Source organism: Diabrotica undecimpunctata, chromosome 1 (genome assembly GCF_040954645.1).
Source record: "Diabrotica undecimpunctata isolate CICGRU chromosome 1, icDiaUnde3, whole genome shotgun sequence".
Classification (NCBI taxonomy): Eukaryota; Metazoa; Arthropoda; class Insecta; order Coleoptera; family Chrysomelidae; genus Diabrotica; species Diabrotica undecimpunctata.
In genome coordinates this window covers 17,855,195-17,871,524 of record NC_092803.1, presented here as the reverse complement: position 1 = coordinate 17,871,524, position 16,330 = coordinate 17,855,195, and the positions used below count along the sequence as shown (strand labels likewise).

The window sequence follows — 16,330 nt, the reverse complement described above, 5'->3', positions numbered from 1 at the left end:
GACCTGAATACACCATATAACTGTCCAATATTCCTCCAAGGACCAAAAAGCTACCTGCTTTCAATACTAGCGTAACTCCACATAAAAAAGAAGACACTCCTAACCACCTCCTTAGAAAATTATTTCAAGAAGCAATGAATGCAAACAGTACAATCAAGTTCTTTATACCGATGCCTTTAAAGATGAAAAGAATACTGGCTGTGCTGTCGGTACTGAAAACATAACCTTAGCTCTACACCGACTACCAACTACTTGCAGTATTCTCACTGCAGAATTATATGGTATCCTTAAAGCTCTTAAAAGGACTTCTCCTAACACGAAATCTTTAGCTATATGCACCGATTCTCTTTCTTCAATTCAGCCCATTGTCAACATATACTCGTTAAATCCGATAGTCCAAATAATTCAACACATCTGTCATCAAAACCAGGAGGAACATCAATAACCATTCTTTGGACAACACCTCATGTGGGGATCAGTGAAAATGAGTCTGCAGATATCGCAAGTTGTTCTGACCTACGCCTAGAAAAAATTCGACTTCATCAAGATTGTAACATTTTTTTATATAATTAAAATATTAATTATTTTTATTCCTTTTACCCCCGTGATGATACGCTTATGTTCGGTTTACCGTCTTCAAAATTTTATTGAATGCCCGGAATTTCCTTGCGTCCGAAAGGTTTTTAATCCTTTCCGTCTTAATTCGGGTCTTTTATGATAGATTTGTAAATATTCCGAAGACTCGTATAGTAATTTTTCTGTAAAGACCCAATCTCGGGAAAAACCTAATCTAGGAGATTTGATATTCCATCACGTTTGTAGGTAGAAGTATACCGTTATGTTCAATGTTAGTTATAACCTTACCTTCTCAGAAATACATACAGCTGGCCTATCATTTTTGGGGGGAAGATACCCTCACCTTTTCTTGGGTAGCTTGGAAAAATTTTAGAGGAACCAAGTTACTTCTCGGTGGGCACTCGTAGAGAAAACAACTTATCGGTGGGCATCCGTCGAGTTAAGACGCTTAGTTCACAATATCGTATCTGCTACCTTACCATCTCTGTGCATTTTCTTTATAAGTGTGTATACATTTGCTTATTAGAGTTTTTTTTATCTTACACTATATTAGTTTAAGTATAGTTGTAAAGCACCTTCAAGGGTAAATAAATTCAGTGTTTAATACCAGTACAGTATTAACTTCAGTGAATTAAAGCAGCAGCCTTCAGGAATAATTACTGTAAGTGACATAATTTTAATATCTCCACCTATCTGGGCAAGTAACATGGTATAGCATCATATCATCTCCCATTATCTGGACGTATCGAACGATCATACATGTCTTCAAATGTAATTGAGAGTAGCTACTGAATTTTGTAGTCAATTAAAGAACATTCTATATTTTTTTTTGTTACGAACCAAATAATCGACTTAACCAAGTGCGGTTTGGTTAAATTTTTATGTTTTCACGTCAGTAAACTTTTTTGTATTTTTGTAAATTTAAATTTTATTAATTTTTGTTATCTTTTGTGTTTGTTATAATTTGTATTCAATTTTATTTGCTATAATATCTCGAGATTCGCCAAAACTTTATTTGTGCATGCTTGTGTTATACTTATATCTTTGTAAGGGTATTTTTTAATTATCTTTCTGCTATTTTTTTTATGTATACCTACCACCATTTTATAGTTGTTGGTGTATTTTTATTACTTGGGTTGCATTCAGCAGCGTCGTAATTTTGTTGTTGTTTAATATATTGTTATTGTTTTATGTATGTATTTTATTTGTCGACTCCTAACAAAGTTCCCTGATATAATTGCTTTTTACCTTTAAATATAACTATACCTTTGACCAGTAGAAAGATCAGGCTTATTAAGTTTCGTAGGTAAGTAAGTGTAATACCTTATATATTTATTTTTTGTTTATGTAGAGTGTTAACCAAATTTATTTAATAATTAACTGTGATATCTTTTCTTGGGTTTGGTCTCAGAACCTAAACATCTTTCCTTATCTCTTTTCTTTTCTAAGGTTTCTTAATTTTCTCCTTAAACCCCAAAAAATTAAGTGGCGCCCTGTTCCCTATCTTATCTTATGTTTGGTAATTTTACCCATCTATCTTTTTGTTCATTTCTGTGTCTTTTCCAATAGATCTTATCTTATACTTACTTATTTCGTCCGTTGGACCCATTCCTGGTTTCAAAAGCTAGTTTCGAACCCACGACTCGCTCTCCACCAACCATCTGGCTGCCGTCCGCAGTGTCTCCATTGGTGACCTTTCTAGCACCATCCAAAAAAGGTTTCCGAGGTTACAAGATCTAGCAGTAACCATAAAACAAAACACTCGTAAAACATGGCAAAATCATTGGAATGGACAAAACACAAAACTGCACATAATCAATCCCACTGTATACTCATTTAAGATACCTACAATGACTAGGAGGGACAAACTCATCATTTGAAGACTCCAAATAGGATACACTCGCTTCACTCACGGATACCTGATGACTTCCTAAAACCCACCTGCTTGTGAACATTGTGATTCTCACCGCTTTACAGTATAACACTCACTCGTTGAGTGCAGTTGTTATAGACTATATAGACTAGAGCATAATATAAACGGTAACCTGAAACAGATACTTAGTTTGCCAAATGTGTACAGTGCTCTAATTGACTTTTTAAAAGATTTCAGATTATATTATCGTATATAACAAATATTGTAACATTGTTCGTTCAAGAAAAAACAAAGTTTGTCTTCTTTGTCTAATATAACTTACTGTATTTATCTTATATAATGTAATAATCTTATATGTATAATGTTATACTCCAAACGTTTTTGTACCCATGTGCGAATGGACATAGATGTCGAAATACCTTAATTTTAATAAAAAAAAATAATAATTAGTGTCGTTAGTGACTAAAGCCGCGTTTACATGATGACAATTGGCGAGACAATTTTGTAAGAAGACAACTGACTGACATGAAATTATTGTCTTCGTCTAAACACGTCAGGCCAATTGCCTTGCCAACTGCCCTCACAATTGGCCCAAAATTCAGTTGTCTCCGGGAGTAGACTGAGGACAATGAGCTGCACCCAGTGAGCCCCCCACCACTCGAAATCTCAATTGTCGCGACAATTGGCGCCGTGTGAACAGTGTAGGCCAGTAGTGCTGTCTTGTTTGTTGCCAGTTTCCTCACCGGACACAACAGATGACAAGCAGTCGGCCATGTTTTAGCTGTCTACTGCCATGGCAATAGCTGGCCCTGTATAAACATCTTCTCGTTCAACTGGACTGGCCTCCGACAATCCGCAACCACGTGATGACAATTGTTTCGCCAATTGTCATCGTGTAAACGCGGCTTAAGGACAATGAGCTGCGCCCAGTGAGCCCCCCACCACTCGAAATCTCAATTGTCGCGACAATTGGCGCCGTATGAACTGTGTAGGCCAGTAGTGCTGTCTTGTTTTTTGCCAGTTCCCTCACCGGACACAACAGATGACGAGCAGTCGGCCATCTTTTAGCTGTCTACTGCCATGCAATAGTTGGCCCTGTATAAACATCTTCTCGTTTAACTGGACTGGCCTCCGACAATCCGCAACCACGTGATGACAATTGTCCAATGACAAGTGTCTCGCTAATTGTCATCGTATAAACGCGGCTTTACTACAACAACGTCAACGTGCTGGCCAATACATTTTACTACGAGTTTTTGAGAAAACAAATGGCCTCAAAACTATCTACGAAAATTAAACACTAATAAGGCCAACATTAACGTATTTTGCAGAAACATAGTCATATACATAAAGGAGTCAAATACGTAAAAAATTCTGAGAAGAATATATGGACGATTAAGACGGCAATAGTATTTTCTTTTTCACTTAGAGACTTATTATGCTTTTCTACTTTTTAAAGGAAGTAAACTCTTGAAAATTTGTGAATGTTAAGTATCGCAAAAACCTCCCAAAATCTATTTTTCCTTGATCTCTCTTTAAAGCCCGAAACTTTAACATTAAACCACGGGCTTAGTAATAAGTACACTCGAATCCTGCCATAAATTCCGTATAATAATTCCCTCAAGGTGCAAAAAGAGCAATCATTTAATAATGACGACAGGAAATCCATCATTTACCCCAAAATTGGCTTGGAAAGTTTCTTGGGGTTGTGAACTTGGGCGTTCGGGGAATGTGAAAGATCAGTTGGTTGTTGCCACAGGTTGGATATAAATAAGGAGAGAATGAGTGTTGATGTTTTGTTTAATTCAATTTTCTGTCATTAGTAAGTTTCGGAAGGGTGCTAAAAGGGCGTTTATTACGCTAGGCTAAAGGTGGTGTTTCGTATTGAATTACTAAATGAAAGTGTAAGTTTATAATTAAAGTAATATTTTATTCTTTAAATTCTCATATTTTATAAATTAATAGGAAAAATGTTAAAAGGATCTAAAAAACATTGTTTTGATACTAATTTCCTAAACACGTTTGATGGATATTTTTTCAGTCGGACTGTCTTCAATTTGGATAGAGGCTACTTGATTGTAATATAAGTATTTTAGCAGTCTTATATCATAGTGGTCAAGTCCTGCTGCCCGTAGGCAATCGAAAAGTGTATCGTGTTGTACTCTGTCAAACGCCTTCTCGAAAGTCGATGAAACAAACATAAAAATTCTTTCGGAATTCACAACTTTTTTGTAATAGAACGCGCATACAGAATAGTGCCTCTCTAGTTCCTAGACCGTTTCTAAATCCAAATTGGATTTAGAAACTTTACTCGGTTTTGTATAATTACACACTGAAGAGTATCTTCAGTGTGTGACTCATCAAACTGATTAGTCTAAAATCGCTGCATTTGGTGGGCCTGCTTTTCTTTGGTAATGTTATAAACAGTGACTCTAACCAATCATCTGGTATTTTCCTTCGTTGTAAATTTTGTTAAAGAAAGTGGTTAAGCAGGCAATGCTTTCCTCATCCAAAAGTTTAAGTAGCTCAGCAGGGATTTGATCTGGTCCAGGTGCTTTATTGTTTTTGGCTTGCTGTATTGCCTTTTTGACTTCCGAATTCACTATACTGGGACCTCTGTCTAACTGTGGAATTATAATTTATTGCAAACTTTGAAGTAGCTGATAGAGGGTAGCCTAAATTTTCGCTTAACTTTTTTGCTTTTTAAGTTAGAAAGCTGCCTTTTTAAGGTGTATATACGCCAGATACATCTTTTATCCTGTTGCTAATATTTTTCTGTTATTTAGTTGATTGTAAATATATGATCATCTGTCTTTTCTGAACCCGCCTTTTAATTCCTCAAGTGTGTTGTCAATTTGTTCGGTTATTCTTTTGTTCAATATTTTTTTTGTATATCTTTATGGCAGTACTTAAGAGTGTTATTGCTCTGTGGTAGTTCTGAGTATCTGAGCCTCCTGCCAGTAAATTGGTTTCTGTTCTTCTCTACATATGGCATTAAATATCTTTAGTAATAACTCTGTTGCATTTTGCCCCATTTTTTTAATGATTTCACTTGTTGTTGTGTTATATCCTAGTGCCTTTCGCTTTTACTTTTTTTTTAATAGCTTCTTTGAGTATCTTTGCAGCTGAACATGACTGAATCATGCTAAACACATTTTACAATCTACCATCTAGACGCCTGTATACGTGGAAATCACCTAGAGATAACGGAGAAGACCTTATTATAAAAAACCAATAGACTATATACTTGTTAAAAAAAGATATCGAAATAGTTTCAACAGTGTTAAAACCTACCCAGGCGTTGAAATTCAATCTGACCACAATTCTTTAGTGGGCGTGTACAGAACTAAGTTAAAGAAAAGTGAAAGATATCGATAATACAACGGAAAGCACAAAAGAGACGATAGAATCCCTTAATAAAACAATAGACGGCTTTAAAGACAATTTTATGAAGAACTAAGAAGGTAAGAATAAGACATGAATGATAGGATTCTGCAGCTGATGGAAGAAAGAAGGAAAAACAAGAACAATAATTCTATGTACAAAACATTACAACGAGATATACAGAGAAATATGAGAGGAGCCAAATAGAAAGAACTGGAGAAAAAATGCCAAGAAATCGAAATTCTACAAAGTAAATACGACGACTTCAACGTGCATAAAAAGGTAAGAAAAATTTCAGGCAAACGTAAAAACAGAAGAGTATGTACTTGTTAATGACAATGCAGAGTTCAAATTTATACATTTTTTCTTTATCCGTTGTCATCATTAAATATTGTCCCTGTTTAAATTCAATGTCCTACTATTTCATGTACTTTGTTTTCTTCTTGTTCTTGTGCCCTGCTTGATTATCGGCCGTTGGCTATCAAATCATCTATACTAACTTTGTAGCCATGACGTTAGTCGTCGACCTGACTCTCTTCTTTCATCTTTCTTGCCTTGTATTTTTAAATAAAGTACTTAGATTTAGTTTCATTAATATAGATTCCTTTTTGTCAAACTACTTTTCTAGTTGTTTCACTACCTTTTTTAATTCTTTCTTGCTTTTTTTTTGATTTTGGTTTTTTTATGATATATGTGACTTGATCGGTTAGTATTTTTTTTCAAATTTTTCTGTTAGTTTATTATTTACCTTCACTTTACTTTCCGTTTTTTAATTGTCAGCTTTATGATTCTTTTTATTTTTGGTAAAACTTTTAGAGTTTTTATTTATATTATATATATATATATATATATATATATATATATATATATATATATATATATATATATACAAAACTCAAATATTTGGGTGTGCAGCGGAAGATAGGACAAAGAAGTACTCTTTTTAGTAAACCAAGCTTTCGCAAATCTTTATTTGCATCATCAGGGTGCTACAATAAACAAAATTAGTACAAAATACAGAAAAATAATTATTTTGCATCTTACACTAATTGAGGTTAGTTGTCGTGATGTTTATCAAATGAAATGAGCAACTCATTTGACCCCTACAAATGATGGCGAAAACAATCCAAAATTGTTTTTAAAAAGAAAACGTTCTTTAACAAATACGTATTTAAAACACTTTAAAACACATATACATAAACACTTAAATAAAATTATGTTAAAAGAATTACAGAACATGTCATAAAATAAAATTTAGGTTATAAACATTCTTATCTGAAACAAAAGAATTGGTTGTGAATTCGTTACTGCCAACTTAAAACGATAGAACGTTAGATCTTAATGATAACAATGTAAAGGTAATAGTATACCTAATAGACGCTGAACTTCTTGATATAGAAAAGGTAAAAAGACTTATTTTAGAAGAAGTAGGAGAGGTATTGTATATCTCATATATAATGAAACTTATATTGTTGATGATGAATTGTCTGTATTAGTAGATCCGTGTTTATCCAAAGTTAACAATAATGAATATAAGTTGCTTAAATTATTGGTATCTGTCTTTTTGTTAATAGTTTCTTTTTCTTGAAAAATGAAAGCCATCTCGAGAAACAATCTTTTTAAATAATTGCTCTCCGTGGATAGGATTTTTACATTTGGAAAATCGAAAGAGTGCCCTTTTGTGTTAGCATGTGTGGCTAGAGAACATCTATCACGGTGTAACCTAATGTCACTCTTGTGAAGAGTCAAGCGGCTAGAAACTTTTTGGGAGGTGTAACCTATATAAGAACCTTCACAGCCCAAACAATTAAGTTTGTAGACGTATCACTTTTATCTAAGTTTGGTACTTTATCTTTCAATGACTTGTACAAAGATCCCACAACTAGAGTGCTTTTATAAGCAATTTTTACATTTGGTAGGTATTGAGCAAAAATTCTGGTCAATTTGGGAAAGACGTCCTTAATAAATGGAAGTGATACAAAAGATATATTAGGAATATTGTTAGTCAGTGAGTGGGAATCAGAGCTAACTTTCATAGTACCTGTATTTTGGGGAGGGTTTAATTGTGTGTTGACTATAACAGAGGATGTGTTAAAGATGATTTTCCTAAGTAAGGATTCGGGGTAAGAATTATCTAGGAACAACTGTAAAAGGATGTTGAGATTCTTCTTTCTAAAAACAGGGTCAGCTAGTTTACAAACTTGTGTGGTCATTTGTTTGACTGGATTAATTTTCATGCTTGACTTGTGGTAAGAGTGGTAGTTGAGATATCTTCCAGGGTTACACTTTTTTCTATACCAATCAATTGTAATGATGTTATTCAGTTCTCTAATAAACATTGTGTTGAGAAAAGGAACAGATTGGTTTTGATCCTCTTTTTCAAGAGTAAATTGAATGTGGGAGTCGTAGCTATTGAAAATGTCTAAGAGCTCAAATTCTAAACCTTGTGGGCACGACATAATAATGTCATCAACATACTTTTTAATAAAAGGAACATTGAAAGGAACAACCTTAAGAATAATATCCAACAGATCATCATTTGTAGAGGTCAAATGAGTTGCTCATTTCATTTGATAAACATCACGACAACTAACCTCAATTAGTGTAAGATGCAAAATAATTATTTTTTCTGTATTTTGTACTAATTTTGTTTATTGTAGCACCCTGATGATGCAAATAAAGATTTGCGAAAGCTTGGTTTACTAAAAAGAGTACTTCTTTGTCCTATCTTCCGCTGCACACCCAAATATTTGAGTTTTGTATTCTATTTGATCAGCGTTGATGACAAGCGTTTATCGCTTTTTCACTATATATATATATATATATATATATATATATATATATATATATATATATTGAGATGATATTAAATATAGGAGAAAGAAAAATAGTGATTAAAAATAATTTATAAGTTAATTATCCTAGATAATATTAGATATAAAAAGTATTTATATGAGGACATTCTTAAGAAATTAACATAATAATAAGTTTAAAAAGTGTTTAAATTGCAATGTATTTTGTTATTTTAATAATTATGATATTCTATATATATTTAAGTGAGCCGTCTTTGTAGGTAAAGTATACACTTAAGTGAATTGGGTGGTAGGAACTTTTATATAGAATTATGGATTAAAAAATAGTGTTATTTATTAATTTAAGATGTAATTTATATATAAATTTGTATTCTGATCTGAAAAGCCTAAATTTCCATAAAATTAGTTAGAATAGTAATCTTCTATATAGAATTGGAAGGAACTATCTAGAAATATTAAAACGGGATGTCAATAGAAAGAATTTAACCTTTGTTCGCAGTAGAATCTTCGCGAACATGGTTATGTCTATGAAATAGAAAGAATCGAACATATACTTTTCCAAGAACATTCGTGAACAGAAAAAATGATATAAATATGATGTGATTTGGATTAAAAATGGTCAGTCGGTCAGTCAGTCAGATTTTCAATATAGTAAAGTCAGTCAGTTGGTGAGATGTTCAATATAGTAAGATAGTAAGTTCAGTAAGTCAAAATAGTTCAGTCAAGATACACAGTTATCAGTGATTTAGTATATTAGATGAAGATGAAGAAACAGAATAAAGAGAATATTATTGAAGATTGAAAATTGCTTGCTTAAAATCTATGAAGAGTACCATTGTCGGTTTATTATATTCATGACTCTCAGCTTGTATTCCTTTTATAGCAAAGATGTTGTCTATAGTACTTCTTCCTTTTCTTAAGCCACACTAATATTCTCATATGCTATTTATTTAACATTGCCACATCTCTATAACTCTGTCAATGTATCCCCTTTTTTATAAAGAGGACATAGTACTGCTTGTTTTAATTCCATTGGTTCCTCCTTTTTCTATATGCTTTATAGTAGTTTGTGTATGTTGTCTGTCAGCTTCTCCATATTTCAACATTTCCGCTGTTATATAATTACTTTAAGCAAATTTGTTGTTTTTTAGATTCTTAATAATGATTTCAACGTCATCTAGATCTTCCGTACAGTAGTTTTGCGTATTTATTGTTGATATTCTTCACTATCGTTACCTATGTATTAGTTATTTTCATTAACAGTCATTATTTTCATTGTCATTATTTGTACACTCTAAGTATATGAAAGCATCCCTAAGTATGATCTCAAAATAGTTCTTGGTGATGTCAAGGCCAAAATAGGTAGAGGGGACATATTTATGCCTAGCATAGGAAAGTGAAGCTTGCCATTAACAACGAATGAAAATGGTTACTTGCTAATTGATGTTGGAACGTAAAAAAACCTTTTAAGTACCTACTTCTAGAGAAAGGATATACAGCCGGTTCCGAAAAAAACTGATACGACTCTTAGTAAGATTTGATCATTTTGAGCAGTGTAAGATAATATATTATATTTATAATGACAGACAAATAATAAAATAAACAAACATATGTATGTATATAAATGATAGTTTTTACATAAAATAGGGTTGTTATTATTTTTATTATTATTAAGGAATAAAACAATTGACTTAACTCAACAATATATTAAAGCAAGAATTGTAACCAAATTAAAAGATAACTGGGCACTATCAGAGTTAGCAAAACATTTTAACATAAGCAGAACCACAGTTTTTCTATTAATAAAAAATGGAGGGAACAAGAAACTTTCGAAACAAAAAGAGGGTCTGGAAGACCAAAGCTATACTAAATTTAGGTATGTAAAAATAAAATTAGTATTTTGTAATATCTCCATCAGCATTGATAACACCTTGTTGTCTTCCGTCTTCCCAAACTTGTTGTATACCGTGCCACAGCTTTTCAGCATTTTGAGGTATAAAATTACGCCGATACAATCGTTTTATAATAACCCCCCACACATTATCGATTGGGTTTAAATCTGGACTGTAGCTAGGCCATGGTAAGATTTCGATGTTGTTATTCTGGAGTCACTGGTTTATTATATTTGCAGTGTGAACAGGACAATTATCTTGTTAGAGGATAAAAATATTTGCTGGATACAACTGTTCTAGAATATTCAGATAAGTCTGCCCAACAAACCTGCCATCAATAAGCCTTCCCATCCCTCTAGATAAAATACATTCCCATACATTGGCGCTAAAATTACCAGCTGCTTGATATCTACCAACATGTAGAGGATTAGATATATTATTATTTGGTCTATACACCCCAATTTTGCTCTTTTTAGAAGATTCAACAATTTTCTCATCTGTAAATATCACCCTGCTCCAAAAATTTTGATATTGTAGCTGGTGTTTTAAAGCAAATATAAGTCTTGATTGCTTCTGTTGTGGTGTTAGAGCTTGTTTTCTTGCTGTAGTTCAGTACCTAAGACGTGATGCTTTAATTCTGCGTCAAGTTGTTGTCTTTTTTCCCAGAAACTCTGACATAATTCTTTCAGTTTTCGCATCTTCAAAAGGATTCTCTTCTAATCTCTCCAAAAAGGTACAATCTTCATGAGTGGTAGATATTTTTGGTCTTCTATAACTAGGCTTTCTTTCAAGAGTTTCTTGTTCTCTCCATCTTTTATTAATATTAAAAATTGTTGTTCTGCTTACGTTAAAATGGTTCGCTACAGCAGATGTAGCGCGAACTAGCGATTCATCATCCGCGAATGTTTAGAATTCGCGGATGATGTAGTAATTTTGTTCAGAAACAAGAAATAATTAAAAAAGGTAGTGAAACAACTAGAAAAGTAGTTTGACAAAAAGGAATCTATATTAATGAAAATAAAACTAAGTACTTTATTTAAAAATGTAATGCAAGAAAGATGAAAGAAGGGGGCCAGTTCGACGATGAACGTCATGGCTTATAAACCTGAAGGCATGGTTTAACAATTCTCTGCATCCCTTTTCCGAGCTGCCGTCAACAAAGTTAGTATAGCCAATTTGATAGCCATTTCCCGATAATCAAGCAGGGCTCAAGAACAAGAATAAAACTTTTTCTTCTTAAGGTGTCCTATCCAATTAGTGGATATTGTCGACAATTCTGGCATACTCCTCTCGTTCTTGTGTGGCTCTAAAGAGTGCATGGGCATCGAGGTTTGTCCAATCCCGTATGTTTTTAAGCCATGAGTATTTCTTTCTTCCGATGCCCCGTTTTCCTTCCAGCTTCCCTTCCACAATAAGCTTTAAGAACTGGTACTTGGAATTTCGAAATATATGACCCAGATAGGAAGTTTCTCTTCTTTTTATTATTGTCAGCAATTCTCGTTCTCTGCCCATTTGATTTAATACTTCGACATTTGTTGTATGATCTGTCCAGGGAATTTTAAGTAGTCTTCTAAATACCCACATTTCAAAGGCCTCCAATCGGTTCATCATATTGGCCTTTATGGTCCAGGTTTCTACACTATATTGCAGTATGGAGTAAATGTAATATTTTATAAAGCGACATCGAAGCGTTAAGTTAAGGCTGCTGTTGCTTAGCAAGGTTCTCAGATTAGTAAATGCTGTTCTGGCTTGCTTAATCCTGCAGGTGTGTGTGTGTGTGTTTAGATTAATGACCTTGGTTTAGACCGATTGGCCAGCTCAATTGAATACGCTTTAAGAGTGCAGACGCAAAATTTCGGGCCAATGCTTTTTAAATACATTCATTTGTTTCGAATCCTGAGAAAACTCCTGAGTATTTTTGAAAAATTTGATACTTAGAATAAAAGATTGCATTATTACCGAGGGCCGAAAGTCGCTGAAAACTTCTATAATATTTATTTTAGTAAGTTACAGGGGTAAAAAAGAAGAGAAAATTAAGTGTGATTTTTAATTTCAAATATCTTATTCAAAGGAAACTTTTTGTTTATTCTAAGGGACTTTCGGCCCTCGGCAATAATGTAGTCTTTCATTCTGCGTTTAAATTTTAAAAAAATATTTATTAGTTTTCTCAGGAATCGAAAAAATGAATGCATTTAAAAAGCATTGGCTCGAAATTTTGCACCTACGCTCTTAAGAGTCATATAATGTTTTTAGGAACCAGCTGTACATAAGGTCACTTGGAGATCGCCGGATGAGCAATCGGTAAATTGAATAGACCATGTTTTAATAGAAAATGATATTCTTCTATATGAAAACGTTTATATAGAAGGATAGATGTAGAGTCAAACCACGTTAAAGTGGGAACTAAAACCAAACAGATATACTTATTACACAAAATGGCAATGTAGAACAAACATGTGGCATAATTAAAAATATTGTAAAAGTCGTTGCAGATGACACTAGCAAGTCTATTAAGAAAGCATGTTTCAACGATGAATGTAAATTAGAAATAGAGAAACGCAACACGCTATACCTACGATTGAAAAGTTTAAGACTAACAACAAAAAGATCGGAAACACGTCACATAGAGCAAAGAAGTAAATCCAGCGCAACATTACGAAACAAACGGAAATAATTTTATGAAGAAAAGTTAAAAGACATAGAAGACCACTATAAAAATAAGCTAATTTATATTTATTTTAAGGCATTTAAAATCAAAATAGGGAATATAAACCGCAGCCTACTTAATACAAAGATAAAGAAAAAACAATGATATTTAATGACCAAGAAATATTAAGACGATGGAAACAACATTTTGATGACGTTGAATAATTGTTAAACGGGAAGTCAAATAAATATAAAAGTGTAAATTTTTTATCATTACTCTTGAAAAAGCACATTATCAATAATATTAATTTACAAATATATACTCAAATAAAAGCAGTAGGTTTCTTTTAAAAAACTTTGAAGAGCACCTGACCATTTCTTCAAACTCTAAGCCTAAATTGGTAATCAATTTTATCAACGTTTAATTTTGGAGCATTTATAAGGTAACATTATTAAATAATTATTTGTTGAGTTAATTACCTATTAAAAAAGACTGTATTAAAGGCAAGAAAAACCAAGTACTCACCATACAAAAACAGTGTCACCAACCACACACCACAAGTAACACCTCTCATGTTCACCTACGAAGTTTTCACTCGAACTTACATTCCAGTTTTCCACGTGATCGAGTTTTTCCCGGAGCACCTCGTCGTGGTTCACTCTCCACGAAAACCGATCGCAAACTGGAGACGTTTCCCGAATTTCCGCCTAAATGTCAGCTGTAAGTTGAAACTGGAATGCGATTGGCCGAGGATGTTTTAGGCGGCCAATCGGAATAGCGAGTGGCGCGCAATTATACGGGGTGGTGTTTTGTTTTTGAGAAATTATATTTTTTGTTAGGAATTATTGTTGAAAAGTAAGTATGACAGACTAAAATAAATTGTTCTAAATATAGGTTCAATAAAAATAAATTTATAGTAAGCTACGTGATATCTTCATTTTTGCTATTTTGTAATTTATTTTCGTAATATTTTAATATATCTTTTAATACTTTTAGTTGTCAATTTTTTCTCTGCGGTATCTATTTACATAGACTCTTTCACTATTCTCTGTTCACAAATTGTTGAGAGCACGAAATATGCCTCAAACTCATAAAACGGTCGTAAATCATAGGCGTTCCTAAGGTGTTTATTCATTAAATAATAATATAATGTTTTAATACTGTTATATATATAATATTAGTAATGTTTTAATACTAATATATTTAGCAAAAAAACAATTAAAACTTTTACGACTAATGTTGGTTATTATATTATATTAATAAAAATAAGAATTTAACCTTTAACAATTTTGTAAATAAGAATACCTTATCTCTTTGGATATTTCAATACTAATCTTCGCGTTTAATCACTTTACTAGAACACCTGGAATTCATATCCGAATGTACTATTCGTTGCAAGATAATTAAGATGGAATTCCCCAGATTTTTAATAATATAATTATATTCGAAACTTAACTTGAAAGGGTCAAGTTATTACGAACGAAAACAATTTTTTTGTTTAGTACGTTTTTGATCGCATGTAATTTACGGCTCGTCGGTGTTTCCGCGTCTACGGCAGTAATTAGCGTCTCGAATATTTCTTTTGTGAAGTATATGCAGTGCGTGAGTGATTTTTTATTCCATATACCTACGAACATATACGTACCTTTCGCTCGTGCTCGTTTTGTTGGATTGTTTGTGATGGCTTCATCATCAAGTTTTACACCGGTACTGTTGCGTACAGTCAGTAAGTCTGTCTATTCACCAAGAGAGAAGACTATTGTCCTGAATGTTCACGATGCTCTGGTTTCTCAGAATCCCACAAACACTGTTCGCAACATAGTCGAAAGTTGTGCCAACATGACTGGCGTAGAAGAGTCAACTTTATATAGGTTCCTATCAGAAAGAAAAAAACACGGTATAGCTAACCCAAACACAAACGAAAACTTAAAGAGAGGAAAAAAGCCTATTGAAATTGATGAATTTACCAAAAATGGTATTCGAAGGAAAATTCATGGATTTTTTTTTTCAAAAAAGAAATACCAAACCTAAACAAAATTTTACAAGAAGTTAGAGACGACCCGGATTTGCCTCATATCGAACGAACTAAATTGTGGCAAGTTTTAAAAGAATTAAATTTCCGGTGGGAGAAATCAGACCGAAAATCACTTTTGATTGACCGGGAGGAGAAGATGATGTTGGAGAAGAAATTATCTAAGATTCATACGAAAATTCCGGGCTGAAGAAAGGCCCATCTTCTACCAGGATGAAACGTGGGTAAACTCAGGTCATACTCTAAAAAAAAATTTGGTCAGATAAAAATATATTAAGCTCCAGGCAAGCCTTTATGGAAGGTTGGTCTACTGGTATCTCCCCACCTTCTGGTAAAGGCAGTAGATTAATAATTTCTCACATTGGCAGTGAAAAAGGATTTGTTAAGCATGGTTTGTTGGAATTTCATTCCAAACGCACAAAAGACTATCACGAGGAGATGACAGCTGATGTTTTCGAAGAGTATTTTGAGCAAATGATTGAACACATACCACCAAATTCAATTATAGTATTAGATAATGCACCTTATCATTCACGACTAGTAGAAAGACTTCTAACGAATGCGTGGAAGAAACAGGATATTCTTGACTGGCTGCGGAATAAGTATCTGCCTTACGAAGATGGAATGGTAAAAGCAGAACTTTTAAAAATTGCCCGGCAACACAAATCTAAGTTCAAGAAATACGTAGTTGACAAAATGGCGGAAAGGCGAAACATCACAGTCTTTAGACTTCCACCCTACCACTGCAAAATAAATCCAATTGAACTCATTTGGGCACAAATGAAAAGTTATGTGACTAGAAAAAATACGTCATATAAAATACAAGCTGTACGTGAATTGTTATACGAGTCTTTATAACATATTATAAAACAAAACTGGAAAGATGCAGTAAGACATGTAATAGAAGAAGAACAAAAAATGTGGGATCTTGATAACATAATTGATGCGACCGTAGAGATTATTAACCTAATTATTAACCCTCAAGACGACTCGGATTCCGAAGTTGATCCTATTTATTTTGAATTTGAATAGTTTTCTAATCGTAATTATACAAGCTAAGTAATAGTAGTTGTAATCGTAAGGTATTAAAGGGGAAAGGCGCAAAATGTCGCC

General features: G+C 33.2%; 1 protein-coding gene across 1 annotated transcript in view; it reads right to left on the bottom strand.

Annotated features, from left to right (window-relative positions):
* The window catches only part of LOC140437924 (carbonic anhydrase-related protein 10-like), a 907,307-nt gene extending 893,457 nt beyond the window's left edge, over nucleotides 1–13,850 (bottom strand). The window contains exon 1 of the mRNA XM_072527712.1: nucleotides 13,711–13,850. Coding sequence (XP_072383813.1) covers nucleotides 13,711–13,759 — 49 coding nt within the window. The 5' untranslated portion in view covers nucleotides 13,760–13,850. The remainder of the gene's footprint in view (nucleotides 1–13,710) is intronic.
* Between the last annotated feature and the right edge of the window lie 2,480 nt (nucleotides 13,851–16,330).